Source organism: Bubalus bubalis, chromosome 9 (genome assembly GCF_019923935.1).
Source record: "Bubalus bubalis isolate 160015118507 breed Murrah chromosome 9, NDDB_SH_1, whole genome shotgun sequence".
Classification (NCBI taxonomy): domain Eukaryota; kingdom Metazoa; phylum Chordata; class Mammalia; order Artiodactyla; family Bovidae; genus Bubalus; species Bubalus bubalis.
The window spans coordinates 89129776-89146533 of NC_059165.1; the positions used below are offsets into that span (position 1 = coordinate 89129776).

The 16758-nt window shown below is 38.9% G+C and overlaps 1 protein-coding gene across 1 annotated transcript in view; it reads left to right on the forward strand.

Annotated features, from left to right (window-relative positions):
• The window catches only part of LOC102411035 (solute carrier family 22 member 4), a 51893-nt gene extending 37921 nt beyond the window's left edge, over positions 1-13972 (forward strand). The window contains exons 7-11 of the mRNA XM_045166622.1: positions 1317-1417; positions 6143-6357; positions 7597-7779; positions 9934-10069; positions 13578-13972. Coding sequence (XP_045022557.1) covers positions 1317-1417; positions 6143-6357; positions 7597-7779; positions 9934-10069; positions 13578-13653 — 711 coding nt within the window. The 3' untranslated portion in view covers positions 13654-13972. The remainder of the gene's footprint in view (positions 1-1316; positions 1418-6142; positions 6358-7596; positions 7780-9933; positions 10070-13577) is intronic.
• The last annotated feature ends 2786 nt before the right edge of the window (positions 13973-16758 follow it).

A 16758-nucleotide genomic window follows, 5' to 3' on the forward strand; every position in this document is an offset into this window, starting at 1 on the left:
TTTCCATTATAGGTTATGAAAAGATATTGAATATATTTCCCTATGCTGTATAGTAAATAATCCCTGTTGCTTATCTATTTTATGTATAGTGGTTTGTATCTGTTAATCCCATACATCTAGTTTATCCCTCCGACCCTCCTTCCTCTTCCCTTTGATAGCCATGTTTGTTTTCTACATCTGTGAATCTATTTCTGTTTTTTATATAGATTCATTTGCATTTTTATTACATATATAAATGACTTATAATATTTGTCTTAATCCCTCTGACTTACTTCACTAAGTGAAATATTCTCCTGTTGCAAATGGCAATATTTCATTCTTTCTTATGACCAACATTCCATTGTGTATATACCATATTATCTTGAGCCAATCATTTGTTGATGATTGGCACTTGGGTTGTTTCCATGTCTTGGCTAATGTAAATAGTATAGTTTCAATTCTAATAAGCTTGATTATCTAGATTCCTAACACATGAAAAGTTAACTTCAGTAAATTAAAAGTAAAGGAAGGAAGCCCATTAACAGTAGTAAGAATACCACCAACCATTGACAGCTTATGTGTTTTCCTCAATGGTGCAATAATTAAAATAAGAGTTAAAATGTATGGGGTGTTAACAATGGTTCAAATACTATGTTAAGATTTATATATATGACCTCACTTAAACTTCTCAATGCTTAATTATTAGACCCATTTTACAGAGAGGTAAACTGAGGCTCACAGAGGATAAATAGTGACTTTTTCAAGGTCCCCTAGTTAACCCAAGTGTGTTCTGACACTGAGACAAAAACAGGAAAAGTATAAAAAGCAGATATGAACCCCAAGGGGCTATATGGCCCTACCCACTCAAAAGGCCCTAAAGTTCGGTGTGATTAAGGTCACCCATAGTGATGCCCATGAGTCAAGGCAAATCTATGTTAGCAGTCAGGCTTTACATAAAGAGATACTGAAGCCAATTTTTATGTTTTAAAGGTTTCTGTCTAAAATGGGCCACAAATATTTTTAAATGTTAGAATAAGCATCCTTTATTTAGATGCCCTTATTGCATGCAAGGGCTTCCCTGGTGGCTCAGAGAGTAAAGCGTCTGCCTGCAATGTGGGAGACCTGGGTTCAATCCCTGCATTGGGAAGATGCCCTGGAGAAGGGAATGGTTACCCACTTCAGTATCCTGGCCTGGAGAATTCCATGGACTGTATAGAAAATTCCAGACTTCTAAGCATGTTCAAAGTGAAGTGAGTTACATGCATAAGAATATACTGTCATAGCCAAAGATACTTCCTCATCATTTCTTAATCTCATAGTTGTGTACATTACTTTAGCAACAGGAGCAACTCCCCCTGAAGCAGCAGAAAGTTTTCATTTTGGACCTGTTTAGGACTCGGAACATTGCTACAATAACCGTTATGTCTTTGCTGCTATGGTAAGTAATAAGCGATCTGGAAATGTGACATAAAGCATATAAATATAGAACTGACTTTCTTAAATTCAAGGGACAGGGTCAAGGCCTGGGTCCTCCTGAGACAAAATTAAAATTTTACAATCTAAGTTATTTGGACAGCCCTTAATTTAAGGGCTTCCCTGATAGCTCAGTTGGTAAAGCTGCATTGCTCTCGGCCTGCAATGCAGGAGATGACGGTTCAATTCCTGGGTTGGGAAGATCCCCTGGAGGAGGAATAAGCTACCCACTCCAGTATTCTTGGGCTTCCCTTGTGGCTCAGCTGGTAAAGAATCCACCTGCAATGCGGGAGACCTGGGTTTGATCCCTGGGTTGGGAAGATCCCCAGAAGAAGGGAAAGGCTACCCACTCAAGTATTCTGCCCTGGAGAATTCCATAAACTGTATAGTCCATGGGGTGGCAAAGAGTTGGACACAACTGAGCGACTTGCACTTTCAACTTAATTTATGGAACTGGATACTGAAAAAAATGTCAAAGGGAACAATATTTAAAGGGAACTTTGAATCAATCAATGTAATACACCACATTAACAAATTGAAAAATAAAAACCATATGATTATCTCAATAGATGCAGAGAAAGCCTTTGACAAAATTCAACATCCATTTATGATCAAAACTCTCCAGAAAGCAGGAATAGAAGGAACATACCTCAACATAATAAAAGCTATATATGACAAACCCACAGCAAACATTATCCTCAATGGTGAAAAATTGAAAGCATTTCCTCTAAAGTCAGGAACAAGACAAGGGTGCCCACTTTCACCATTACTATTCAACATAGTTTTGGAAGTTTTGGCCACAGCAATCAGAGCAGAAAAAGAAATAAAAGGAATCCAAATTGGAAAAGAAGAAGTAAAGCTCTCACTATTTGCAGATGACATGATCCTCTACATAGAAAACCCTAAAGACTCCACCAGAAAATTACTAGAACTAATCAATGACTATAGTAAAGTTGCAGGATATAAAATCAACACACAGAAATCCCTTGCATTCCTATACACTAATAATGAGAAAACAGAAAGAGAAATTAAGGAAACAATTCCATTCACCATTGCAACGGAAAGAATAAAATACTTAGGAATATATCTACCTAAAGAATCTAAAGACCTATATATAGAAAACTATAAAACACTGGTGAAAGAAATCAAAGAGGACACTAACAGATGGAGAAATATACCATGTTCATGGATTGGAAGAATCAATGTAGTGAAAATGAGTATACTACCCAAAGCAATCTATAGATTCAATGCAATCCCTATCAAGCTACCAACAGCATTCTTCACAGAGCTAGAACAAATAATTTCACAATTTGTATGGAAAAACAAAAAACCTCGAATAGCCAAAGCGATCTTGAGAAAGAAGAATGGAACTGGAGGAATCAACCTACCTGACTTCAGGCTCTACTACAAAGCCACAGTTATCAAGACAGTATGGTACTGGCACAAAGACAGAAATATAGATCAATGGAACAAAATAGAAAGCCCAGAGATAAATCCATGCACATATGGACACCTTATCTTTGACAAAGGAGGCAAGAATATACAATGGATTAAAGACAATCTCTTTAACAAGTGGTGCTGGGAACTCTGGTCAACCACTTGTAAAAGAATGAAACTAGAACACTTTCTAACACCATACACAAAAATAAACTCAAAATGGATTAAAGATCTAAATGTAAGACCAGAAACTATAAAACTCCTAGAGGAGAACATAGGCAAAACACTCTCTGACATACATCACAGCAGGATCCTCTATGACCCACCTCCCAGAATATTGGAAATAAAAGCAAAAATAAACAAATGGGACCTAATTAACCTTAAAAGCTTCTGCACATCAAAGGAAACTATTAGCAAGGTGAAAAGACAGCCTTCAGAATGGGAGAAGATAATAGCAAATGAGGCAACTGACAAACAACTAATCTCGAGAATATACAAGCAACTCCTACAGCTCAACTCCAGAAAAATAAATGACCCAATCAAAAAATGGGCCAAAGAACTAAATAGACATTTCTCCAAAGAAGACATACAGATGGCTAACAAACACATGAAAAGATGCTCAACATCACTCATTATCAGAGAAATGCAAATCAAAACCACTATGAGGTACCATTTCACACCAGTCAGAATGGCTGCGATCCAAAAGTCTACAAGTAATAAATGCTGGAGAGGGTGTGGAGAAAAGGGAACCCTCTTACACTGTTGGTGGGAATGCAAACTAGTACAGCCACTATGGAGAACAGTGTGGAGATTTCTTAAAAAACTGGAAATAGACCTGCCTTATGATCTAGCAATCCCACTGCTGGGCATACACACTGAGGAAACCAGAAGGGAAAGAGACACGTGTACCCCAATGTTCATTGCAGCACTGTTTATAATAGCCAGGACATGGAAGCAACCTAGATGTCCATCAGCAGATGAATGGATAAGAAAGCTGTGGTACATATACACCATGGAGTATTATTCAGCCATTAAAAAGAATACATTTGAATCAGTTCTAATGAGGTGGATGAAACTGGAGCCTATTATACAGAGTGAAGTAAGCCAGAAAGAAAATCACCAATACAGTATACTAACGCATATATATGGAATTTAGAAAGATGGTAACAATAACCCTGTGTACGAGACAGCAAAAGAGACACTGATGTATAGAACAGTCTTATGGACTCTGTGAGAGAGGGAGAGGGTGGGAAGATTTGGGAGAATGGCATTGAAACATGTAAAATATCATGTATGAAACGAGTTGCCAGTCCAGGTTCGATGCACGATACTGGATGCTTGGGGCTGGTGCACTGGGACGACCCAGAGGGATGGAATGGGGAGGGAGGAGGGAGGAGGGTTCAGGATGGGGAACACATGTATACCTGAGGCGGATTCATTTTGATATTTGGCAAAACTAATACAGTTATGTAAAGTTTAAAAATAAAATAAAATTAAAAAAAAAAAGATAAAGGGAACTTTGACCCACATGGAAAGGGTCCCCTGCCCCTCCTAAAGTTACTGGGATTAAAACTAATGATATCCCAGATGCCTGAAGCTGAGATGCTAACTCACCTCCTGCTTCCACAAGTTCTACAGGCAATTAATCAGTGAGCTTAGAATAACCTGAGTCCCCACTGCCTGACTTGGAGTTTTGACAAGCTTGTTATTCTTGTGAATAGCAATTTACTGAGTGATTTTTAAGACACATAAATAATGAACTGACTTTGTAGGCAAGATTTAAAAATATATCTGCCAAGAAATTAGGAAGAAGACAGAAAGGAAAGAACATGCCTACTCCATGATGGCAGCACAAAAAACGATGGTAATCAGAACTACCAGGCTCACGCTGCAGCTAGTCTAATTTTAGAGCCACCTTGTATTACAATTAGAAGTCATCAATAACAGAGTTTATGCCCCTGAATTAAGCAAGTGTGTTCTGGACACGTGGCTTTCCGCACAATGGACCTACTTAGTTCTTACATATCAGCAGGTATCACTGATGCAAATGAATCTTGAGAAGGGGCACTCCTGGGCTAACAATAAAGTAGTCGTTAGTTTTATTCATGCTGCTCTTATTATCAAATGTGAAAATCACTAAGATCCTAGAGGAAAAAAGTTTCATTTTTTGTTTTGTTTTGGATTAGCCCTTGTGCTATCCAACCTAGTAGCTGCTGCTAAGTCGCTTCAGTCGTGTCCGACTCTGTGCGGCCCCATAGACAGCAGCCCACCAGGCTCCCCCGCCCCTGGGATTCTCCAGGCAAGAACACTGGAGTGGGTTGCCATTTCCTTCTCCAATGCATGAAAGTGAAAAGTCAAAGTGAAGTCGTTCAGTCGTGTCCGACTCTTAGCGACCCCATGGACTACAGCCTACCAGGCTCCTCCGTCCATGGGATTTTCCAGGCAAGAGTACTGGAGTGGGGTGCCATTGCCTTCTCCTCCAACCTAGTAGAGTATGTGTAAAAAAGATCCAACAGTGTTCCTGAAAATATTTTTCAGATGTTCTCTGCTTTTCAGTCATATTGATAATAAGCAAGTTTCTCCACAGAGGAGTCTGCATAGTGTTATATATAACTTAGTGTTTTTTCCACAGAAAAGCTTTTATGTGGAAGTTAACTATAATGGCGGGATATGCAATGTGCATTCTGTGATACCTTGAAGCATTATGAGACTCATTTTTTTCCCTAAAGTGAGTTTTACTAAGTCAATTGGAATTTACTGTAAGTGGATCCCACAGTATTACCTATGTATCTTTTTCTTTTTGGGGGGAGGGGAGGAGCATGAAATATGGATTTTATGTTCACTGATGTGACAGTCTTTCTTCAAATAATATCTCTAAAGGGATGAGAATGTGTTGTACAAGCTATTCTACTGAAACCTGAAATTAGCTAGCTTAGGATAGGTAATTGTTGAATATTTGTATATTCAGACTTAGTGCTGTCCACTTTCTGCAGTGATAAAAACATTTCATATCTCTGTTGTCCATTATAGTAGCCACTAGCTCCACGTGGCTACTAAGGAATTGAAGTGTGGCTAGTGCCAAAGTGAGGGATGAAATTTTAAGTTTTATTTAACTTTAATTTTTACTTTTAAATAACCCCATGTGGCTAGTCACTACTTGTAAGGTACCAAGATATGGACAACTTCCTATCCATCGTGAAATTGTAAAGTGACTCAAGCCATCCTTTTGTCGTTTCTGTCTTTCGATTTCCAGGATGTTGACCTCAGTGGGTTACTTTGCTCTGTCTCTCAACACTCCTAATTTACATGGAGATCCCTACCTGAACTGTTTCTTCTCTGCCTTGATTGAAGTTCCAGCTTACATTGCAGCCTGGCTGCTACTTCGAACCCTACCCAGACGTTATGTCATAGCTGGAGTGCTGTTCTTTGGAGGAAGTGTGCTTCTCTTAATTCAGTTGGTACCTGCAGGTAAGAAGCTATCCAATATTAGCAACTTACCAGAAAAGATCCACACCTCGACCAGGCTAGTTATTAGTTGTGTGTGCTTAGTCATTCAGTCGTGTCCGATTCTTTGCGACCCCATAGACTGTAGCCCACCGGGCTCCTCTGTCCATGGCAAGAATGGGCAAGAATACTGGAGTGGGTAGCCATTCCCTTCTCCATGGGGTCTTCCTGACCCAGGGGTCAAACCTGGGTCTCCTGCATTGCAGGCATGTGCTTTACCATCAGAGTTACTGCTGCTGCTGCTGCTGCAAGTCGCTTCAGTCGTGTCCGACTCTGTGCGACCCCATAGATGGCAGCCCATCAGGCTCCCCCGTCTCTGGGATTCTCCAGGCAAGAACACTGAGGGAAACCCTAATTATTAGTCACTTCCCTATTTATGTAGCTTTTACATAATAAACCATTCATAAGTCGGTTACACAAGAGATAGCTAACTCTGTGATTTCCTTTGTTCAAAATTAGTCCCTTCAAACACAAGGGTTAGCGTCGGAGAGTCAGAAATCACCACCAGAAGAAGAGTAATGCTCCCGGTGCATCCCCTTCATAGAAGCTTTCACCTAATCCCTCAAACCTTTGAGTCATAAACCTGAGTGCTAATTTCTTGGTACTTTCAAACCTTCTCTCTGATTGATGTATATATACAAGTGTTAAGAGTTGGTAGTACATGCCAGTTCCAGTATAAATTCAGTGATTCTTATGGTCTGTAATCTTTAAGTAGTTAGAAAGCACATGAAAAGATACTTGCGTCTCTTTTCCTCTTATGTCCAAGTTTCTCATACTGTTACAACATTAAGTCAACAGATTATTGATATATAGTATTATATATAGAAGTATATATCTCAAGAATAATAAGTAGGATAAAAGGATTGGTTCTTCTGTTCAAAGATTAAACTTAACTGCATTAACAAGCTAACAATTGACTATGAAACTGTTGTAATTAAAGTGTAGATAAGGTCACGGAATGCATAAATGATCTAGAATGACAGAAGAGTGAAGCTCAAAGCACCCTTCACTCTCCATCTTTTTCTACGTCCAATTAGTAAGCCTTTGAAGAAGAAGTGTAATTTGGGGAATATCTTTATATTAGAAAATATTTATATATGAAACATAAAACATTTCTATACAAGCAATAAGCGCAAAACAAGCAACTGTTAAGAAAGTATTGTTTCTACAAGTACCTCTGTTTACACTGGGTGTCTTCTCCAGGTTACAACTTCTTGTCCATTGGTCTGGCCATGTTGGGAAAGTTTGGGATCACGTCTGCCTTTGCCATGCTGTATGTCTTCACTGCAGAACTCTACCCAACCCTGGTCCGGAACATGGCAGTGGGGGTCGCCTCCATGGCCTCCAGAGTGGGCAGCATCATCGCTCCCTACTTTGTTTACCTAGGTGAGATGCATCTTATCAGTCTATCCTTTTTTTTTTTTTAACATATCTATAAGTAATAGACTTTCTGTTGTGAAAAATGCAAACAGCACAGAAAGTACTAGACTCCTGTACAAGGTCACCTGTACTCTCTCAGTTCCTCAAATCACAGCCCTCAGAGGAACTAACACTAACCTTTGGTGAGTAGCCCTCCAGACATTTCATTTTGTACAACACACACACACACACATTTTTAAATACACAAAATTATATCATAAATATTGTTTCATGACTTTTTTTAAACTTAACACTGTATCAGAATATCTTTCCTGATTGGTATATATATAGTCTTCATCTTTGCCTTTCATCTTCCCTATACTTTCATACCATGCTCATGTGGTCTAATTGGTATATATGTAGTTCTTTTATCTTCTCTTTAGTTAGTACATAGACTTCTAATATATGTGTACACATAATTAACTAGGTTCGTGGATGAATATTTAGACCATTTCCAAGTTTTTGTTATTGCAAATAACATTACAGTGAACATTCCCCTACACCCCCACAGCCTTTGTATATATGGATCAATGGATAGCTGGAGCAATTTAAAAATGTCATAGATATTGCCAAATTGACTTCTGAATACTATACCGGTTTACAATCCAACTATCAGTATATGAGAGTGTCTGTTTCTCCACATCCTCACCAACAATGGGAATCATTCAATTTTTTAATCATTGATAATCTGTTGTGTGAAAAATGGATATCATTGTTGCTTTCATTTCTTTTTCAACTATGAATGAGGTTGAACATTTTTTCATGTATTTATTTTTAAGATATCTGACTGTCCATGTCTTTTCCCATCTTTCTAATGGTTTATTCAACTTTATATTTTGAGGGGGGAGCTTTTTGTAATTGAAAAAATTAGCCCTCTATATATATATTGTAAATATTTTTTCCTAGTTTATCATTTCCCTTTTGACTTCATGACTTTTTTTGCAGTACAGGAACTTTAGCTTTTATGTGATCATATTTATTCATCAGAAGGGCTTTCATGAGATGTTCCATGTATGTAGGAGCTAGCACTCGAAGCCTAAACCTCATAAGAACTTTACTGGTGAGAGATGGAGACACAGTTCCTTATTCTTCCTAGTTATTCATTGATTATCTACTGGTTCAAACACACACAAATACATCCCCAAAGACATATGTGAATTCTCAGACAAGGTACACTCTAAAACCTTACAGAGAAAGAGAGACATTTTCCACACAGCTGCCCTGAATACCTGAGAAAGTACATTATTATGTAGAATGGTGTCTTTTCATCTTCCCTATACTTTCAAACCATGCTCATGTGGTCTAATGGGGGACCACTTACATAAGAAATGCAGGAGTCTGAGAAAGAGCTTTCTGTTCCACAGTAGCAGCTCCTGTTGGTGACAACAGAGGCCTTAGAGAAGCTTCAAGATTTATATTTTTTTTGTCAAATAAAATTCTTGGTTGTGTTATTCCTCTGTAATCTCTGTATGTAGAAGGGAAGCAAGATGAAGATCTATTATTCTCCTGTCCGAGTAACACCAGATAAAGAAGAGGTGGAGTGGTTCTTCCAATTACATATAAAACCAAGACATATAAATACTGCAGAAAGAAACCACAGTGCCTGACATTTATTGATTTAAATTGGATTGAATATATTACTTATATTTTCTTTGAGAGTCTCACAGCTCTGTGGACCTAGCTTTCTACAGCGGCCTACTGGTCTGGGCAAGTGCAAAGGTCATATCAGTCATCACAGCCAGTACCTGTCCCTGCAACATCCTGGTCCACCTCTTTCCCTGTGGTGTCCTCCCATCCCCCATCTCCAGTGACTTTTACCTTAAGAGAACTTGGGTAGGCAAAGATTTCTATCAAAAGAACATCTATCACACCTGATTAAGTAGCAGCTTAGAGAATACCAGTTGACATGAAAGACTTTTTGATAATGCAAGATCAAGGGTGAACAATTATGGAAATTCAGAGGCAATGACATCTGCCAAACAGAAACTGTGTATTTTGCACACTTTTTTCTTCTGTAAGTATTCAGATTTAAAACTGTGTGCCACCATTACAAAGTGATTCTCAAGAGCATCTGGAGAGTCCCTCTATCTAACTGATGTCCTTACATCCTGTGTCTTACAGGTGCTTACAACAGAGTTCTGCCCTACATCCTCATGGGTAGCCTGACGGTCCTGATCGGAATCATCACTCTTTTTTTCCCTGAAAGTTTTGGGAGAACTCTACCAGAGACCCTAGAGCAGATGCAGAAAGTGAAAGGGTAAGTGGAACTTTATTTTTTTTTATTATTATTATTATTTTGACTTTGCAATATTGTATTGGTTTTGCCATACATCAACATGCATCCGCCACGGGTGTACACATGTTCCCAATCCTAACCCCCTCCTCCCACCTGCCTCCCCATACCATCCCTCTGGGTCATCCCAAATTATATGTAAAAAAAAAAGAATAAACATGATAGAATAAATAGGAAGGTTCTGAAAAGGAAGAGTAACAGTGGAGAGTAGCACTATCAGATAATAAAGCATATTATTAAGCAACGGCAATTAAAACAGTATGATAACAGTATAGAAAAATAAATCACTGGGATGGGATAGGGTTCAAAATTCAACTGAATAAAATAAGAGAATTTGGTGTGAGATAATAAGTAGCACTTCAAAATCAGTGGGGAAAAGTTAGATTATTCAGTAAAAAGTGGTAGAATATTCAACTAGCCATTTTGGCTACATCAAAAGCTGAAATCCTACTTCAAAATATGTCATGATAAATTCCAGGAAGATTAAAAATTGAGACCTAAAAATATAAAGTCATAAATGCACCAGAAGAAAACATAAATATTTTATAACCTTAAAGAAGGCCTTTCTGAGCATGATATGAAAAACAAAAAGCCATAAAGGAAAAGATCGACATATTTGATTAAGCAAGTTTAGATATTGTCAGTAGATCAAAAGTGAAACCATAAATTAGAACAAAGGTCGACAAACCAGGGGGAAAATATCTGCAACACACTAGACAGAGTTAATAAACTTAAGATATAAGATAGACAGAGTTAATAAACTTCAGATACAAGAAGCTCTTAGAGGTCAGTGGGAAAAAGACCAACAACTCAGTAAGAAAACTGGTAAAGGTCATGAACAAGCAGTTTATAGAAAAGAACATTTCAGGGGCAAATATATTTATGAAAAGGAAATACCTGTCCACATTAATAGAAAGAATTTTTAATGCAATATCATTTTTTGGCCTATGAGATTGTGTGAGAGTTTTCTTCTTGATATCAACCAATTCTGACACCAACAAAGTGTCCTATAATATCATCCAGTTATGACACTAATTACCCAGGACTAGCATCATCCTCTACAGGTTAAAGGCTCAGTCCCATAAGACAGCTTACTCTTCAGCTGCCAGTCACAAGTAAAGTAATGGGTCCCCAAGGTTATCCACATTTCTGGCTGTTGGGGAGGGGGAAATTTACTCCCTTACCCCTTTAAGTTCTTGTGGCTGAACTAATGATAAAATTGACACAAGTCAAGTCAAGAGCAGAAAAACACATTTGAATTCATGCATACAGAGATCTCTCAGAAAGAGGACTGCAGACATGGCCAAAGCAGGCAGCTTTTACACTTTTTAGACAAAGAAACAATAAAACTGAGAGGAATCGATAGGACAAAGAAACTTAGGTTTGAGTGCTTAATTGCTGTTGTTCAGTCGCCAAGTAGTGTCAGACTCTGTGACCCCATGGACTTCAGCAAGCCAGGCTTCCCTGTCCCTCACCATCTTCCGGAGTTTGCCGAAGACATGAACTTGGGTACTTAATTAGTAAAGAATTTAAATGAAGTGTGGTCCTGGGTGGTAAATTAGTAAAGCAGCAGCAAGGTTTATTTATACAGATTTTTTGGTCCTGCCCTGAATTCTCCATCTCTGGTGATAAGGGTGTCCTTCTACCTCCATATGTGGGGAGTGAGCATTTTCCAAGAGGGATTTATTTCCTGCTTTCAGGGGCACAGAAGAGGCCAGAGCTTCTTTCTGCATCAGCTCCTTCACAAGCAACTTGAATTCAAAATAATCAAAATGGGGACTTCCCTAGCAGTCCAGGGGTTAGGATTCAGTGCCTTCACTGCTGAGGGCGCAGGTTCAGTCCCTGGTTGTGGAACTAAGATCCCACATGCTGCGTGACCAAAAGCAAAAACAAAATCAAAATGCAAAATAATCAATATGCCATTGTGGCATATTTGGGGGCAGCCTGCCCTGAGCTCCAACATGTCCAACGTGACTACAAAGTCTGGTGTTTCCACAACACCCCTCCTCACGTTCAGGAATTTGCTAGAATGATGCACAGAACTCAGGAAAACATTTGACTTACTATTACCCATTTGTTATAAACAACACAAATGAACAACCAGGGGAAAACGTGAGGTCCGGAAGGGCCCAGAGCACAGGAGTCTCTGTCCTGTGGAGTTGGGGAGCATCACCATCCTGGCACGTGGATATGTTTGCCAATTCAGACGCTCTCCAGACCCCAGTAAACGTTTAGGAGATTTTATGGAGGTTTTTACCACATTGGCATGATCAGTATTGATTTAACCTCAGCCCTTCTCCCTTCTCTGGGGGCTGGGGGCTGGGCTGAAAGTTCCAGGCTTCTAGTCAAGGCTCGATCTTTCTGGAAACCAGCCTCCATCGTGAAGCTATCTAGGGACTCACCAAGAGTCACTTCATTAGAATAAGAGGCAAGACACTCCTGTTACCCTTGTCACTCAGAAAATTACAAGGGATTTTAGAAGCTCTATTCAGAAACCAGGGACAAAAATCAAATATCTTTCTATGACAACACAGACTGGCAAACATTTAAAAGATCAGTGGTATGGTAGTAGAAGTTTAAGGTTCATTTATTTTTATTTATTTATTTTTGTCCACACTGGGTCTCCGTTGCTGCAGGGTTTCTCTAGATGTGGCAAGCAAGGGCTCCTCTGCGCTGTGGCGTGCAGGTTTCTCATTGCAGTGGTTTCTCTTGTTGCGGAGCACGGCTCTAGGCACGCGGGCTTCAGGAGCTGGGGCTCGCAGGCTCTAGAGCGCTGGCTCAGCAGCGGTGGCTCTAAAACTTATTGGCGCCGCAGCGCATGGGAGCTTCCCCAGCCAGGGCTTGAATCCATGTCCCCTGAATTGTTAGGCGGATTCTCAACCACCGGGCCACCAGGGAAGTCGAAGAGAAGTTCAGATTCTAGAGGGAAACTGCCTGGTTTCAAAACCCAAATCTACTGCAAACTTGGGCAATTCGCTTAGTTTTCACTAGACCTCAGTATTCCCATCTGTTATATGGGAATAGTTCATATGGCTTTTGTGACATTATATAAGATAATGTGTTTTTTATTGTTGTTGTTTACTTTTTATTTTATTTTATTATTATTATTATTTTTTACTTTACAATATTGTATTGGTTTTGCAGTGCATAGCCATGATAAAAAATAAGTCCATATGTGAATGGGTTGTGATCCAGACTGGAGGTATATAGCAAAAGATGCCCAGTTTTGATAGGCTGTTTCTCCTAATGATGAAACTACTTCAATATCAACTTTACCTTACCAAGTACTTCATGCTTACCACTCTATTCTTTCCTCAGTGAAACTATAAAATTGTGAATACTAGTGCTAGCTATACTCATGAGGTTCTTTTTAAAGTAATTACTTGTTCATTGACTAGAGAAATGTTTTTCTGTGTCAATTTGGCTTTTTTTTTTTTCATTTAATTTTCTTTGGCGTTTATCTTATTTTCAGGTTCAGATATGGGAAAAAAACAAAAGGTTCAATGGAGAAAGAAGAAAATTCCAAAGTTATAATAACTTCATTCTAATAAAATTCCCATCCTATTTGGTGAATTGAAAAACATCCATAAGCCTGTGAAGAAACTAAAGCTGTTCCTGATGAAAAGGACTGACTAGGAGGAAAAACACTAAAATGGACCTTGCCATTAAGAAATGCTTGCTGTATGGCAAACTCTGGACCAGACTTACAGATAACTCCTTATTTTTAAAAACAAACCATTTCTAGAGACTTTTCCTAATTAATTCGATGAATTGGGCTTGTCGGATTTTTAGAAAACGTGTTGGTCAAGGACTGGAAAACCCATATATAAAGATTAAACTCATTTCCAAATACAAAGACTATCTAAATTTTTAAAAAATTCATTGAATTAACTCAACTGTCAGGCTTGTGTGTGTGTGTGTGTATGTGTGTGTATAAGTAAACCAGCTCATTCAAAATGACCAATTATATGCAGTATTCCTACCCAGCAAATTTTATACGCTCCTTTGAGAAGAATTGATGGCAGATACTAATAGTATTTACAAGTGAAATGCATCAAGAGATGAGACAGCCTGGCTCTATGGCCTGTCAGCATTCAAGAAGGAAAGAAGGCAGCTCCTGGCTACAATTTCAGAGGCTATGGCTCACAGGCTATCGAGTGATTCACATTTGTTGTGCTCTTTGTGAGCACTTGACTAAGCTTTCTGTTCCCTAAGACTGGCTTAAGAGGCCTTTTTTTTGTTTGTTTTCTTTTTTTTTTTTTTTAGGTAAAAAAAAAAATCAGGAAAACCACAAACTAGTTAGACTGGTAGAGGTGGTTTGTGTGCCCCATAACGAAGAGAAATCAGCACCACAGAAGAAGACTATCCAAGCTAACTATCTGGAGATCCTTTTAAATCAGTTCTTTCCCTTAATACATACCTCCCTAAGTACAATACGCAGTTGTAGCCTCTTTAACCACAGGTGCATTTGGTCAGCAATAGCGGAATCTCAGTTCCAGGAATGAGCAAGGTAAAAGCCACAAATGGGATAATGTATTGACATAAGCTCAGAAGATAAATGTCAGCTCTGTGTCTCACCACATTTGAGGCATGCTGAGATGATAACATAGCAAACAGTTCCTCTCGAAGACCTGGGCCCCATACTCTCACCAGGAGCAGCTCCTTTCTTAGCAGCAAGAGACAAGCTGCTGCTGCTGCTAAGTCACTTCAGTCGTGTCCGACTCTGTGTGACCCTAAAAAAAAAAAGATTGAGGGCAGGAGGAAAAGGTGGTGACAGAGGTTGAGATGGTTGGATGGCATCACCAACTCGATGGACATGAATCTGAGCAAACTCCGGGAGATGGTGAAGGACAAGGAATCCTAGCGAGATGCTGACCATGGGGTCACAAAGAGTAGGACATAGAGACTGCTGCTGCTGCTAAGTCACTTCAGTCGTGTCCGACTCTGTGCGACCCCATAGACGGCAGCCCACCAGGCTCCCCTGTCCCTGGGATTCTTCAGGCAAGAACACTGGAGTGGGTTGCCATTTCCTTCTCCAATGCATGAACGTGAAAAATGAAAGTGAAGTCGCTCAGCTGTGTCCGACTCTTAGCGACCCCATGGACTGCAGCCTACCAGGCTCCTCTATCCATGGGATTTTCCAGGCAAAGTACTGGAGTGGGGTGCCATTGCCTTCTCCGAGAGACAAGCTACTAACCCTTTAACACTACCAGGGCAATGGTGTGTTTACAGTACAGGCAGCCTCTGGTTTTTAACATGCTGCTCGTTGGCATCATCTCCTAAAATTAATTATCCCCAAATATAAATATTCACTATCTAAATATTTTTCAAAGGAACCTTTGATGAAACATCTTGGTAAACAATCCTTATTGCTTCAAGACCCTTATCTTGAACTTTTCAGATTAACTCAAAAGTTTTTCTTTATATTGCCATATTTCTAACACATATTTATATCCCTACTGATACACTGATCCCACTTGTGAGTGTTACCTTAAAACCCACTAGAATTCTTGAGATAGTTTACACTTTCTCACTGGAGACTCAGGTACACAGCTTCATCTACCCGGCACCTTTATCTCCCCCACTGGTGAGACCTGTCTGGATCGCCTTTCTACCTACCCTGCTGGATACTAGCTGCCTGTCATGCAAAGAGCAGGTCCTGCTGCCTTCCAGGAAATGCTCCTTCAACTTCCTTCCCACCAGCAATGGCTGTTCACTCCTCTGTGCTCTTTTGGTACTTGTTTTTATACCTTGCCTCTGTTGGGTTCTTGTCTAGTTGCCCACACCCTTCCCCTACCCAACGTGTCTATAAGTCTCTGGGAGGCCAGGGACCTCACCTTGCTTATCTTTTTATCCCTACTGTAGTGCTTTCTAGCATGTAACAGGCATTTGATGATATTCCTTTCAATTAAAATACTTTGTAATGCTAGCTTGGTGAAAATGTTGTTTGAAACATAGACATTCAAATTTTTAAATGCTGAAGTATAAAATGCTCTTAAAGCTTTTTTTTTAATGTAAAAATGAAGGATATGATCATTGCCTTTTACTGCAATGATTATATGCAGATTATATGGGTGCTTTATAATTATATTTTATAATTGTAAAAACATGACTTTTTAAAATCTATTTATAAAAAAGCAACGAGTACACAAATGCATTATCTCTTTGGTAGTTCAAAGCCCAAATAGATCAATACATGCCAAAATAGATGTATTCCTGATTTTTAAAAACAACTTTTAAAATTAGGCCTACAAGGCAATGACCTGAACTGGCTTATGAATATCAGTCTCAGACTGACAGCCAGTATTATACTGTATGTTAGAACAAAATATTGGAGACATCCCATTAACAGTAATTTTATGGATATGTGTTTTAGCACCTTTTCAACATTTTTGGGTTTTAGTAACTGTAGTCATAGTATAAAATATAGGTTAAAAAAAAACTATTAGAAAATAGGCAAAATTGTCAATATTACAAGGATTCTAAAATAAAATTCTATTTTATTTTTAAAATCCAAGAGAATTAACTAAAAATTCTAATATTTAGGAGTTTCAGCTTAAGTGGAGGCATATAAGAAGTGTTCCAAAATCAGCAACTATTTATGTACTAGAAATAATCAGCTAGAAAATACACTAGAAAAAAACAAATTCCAT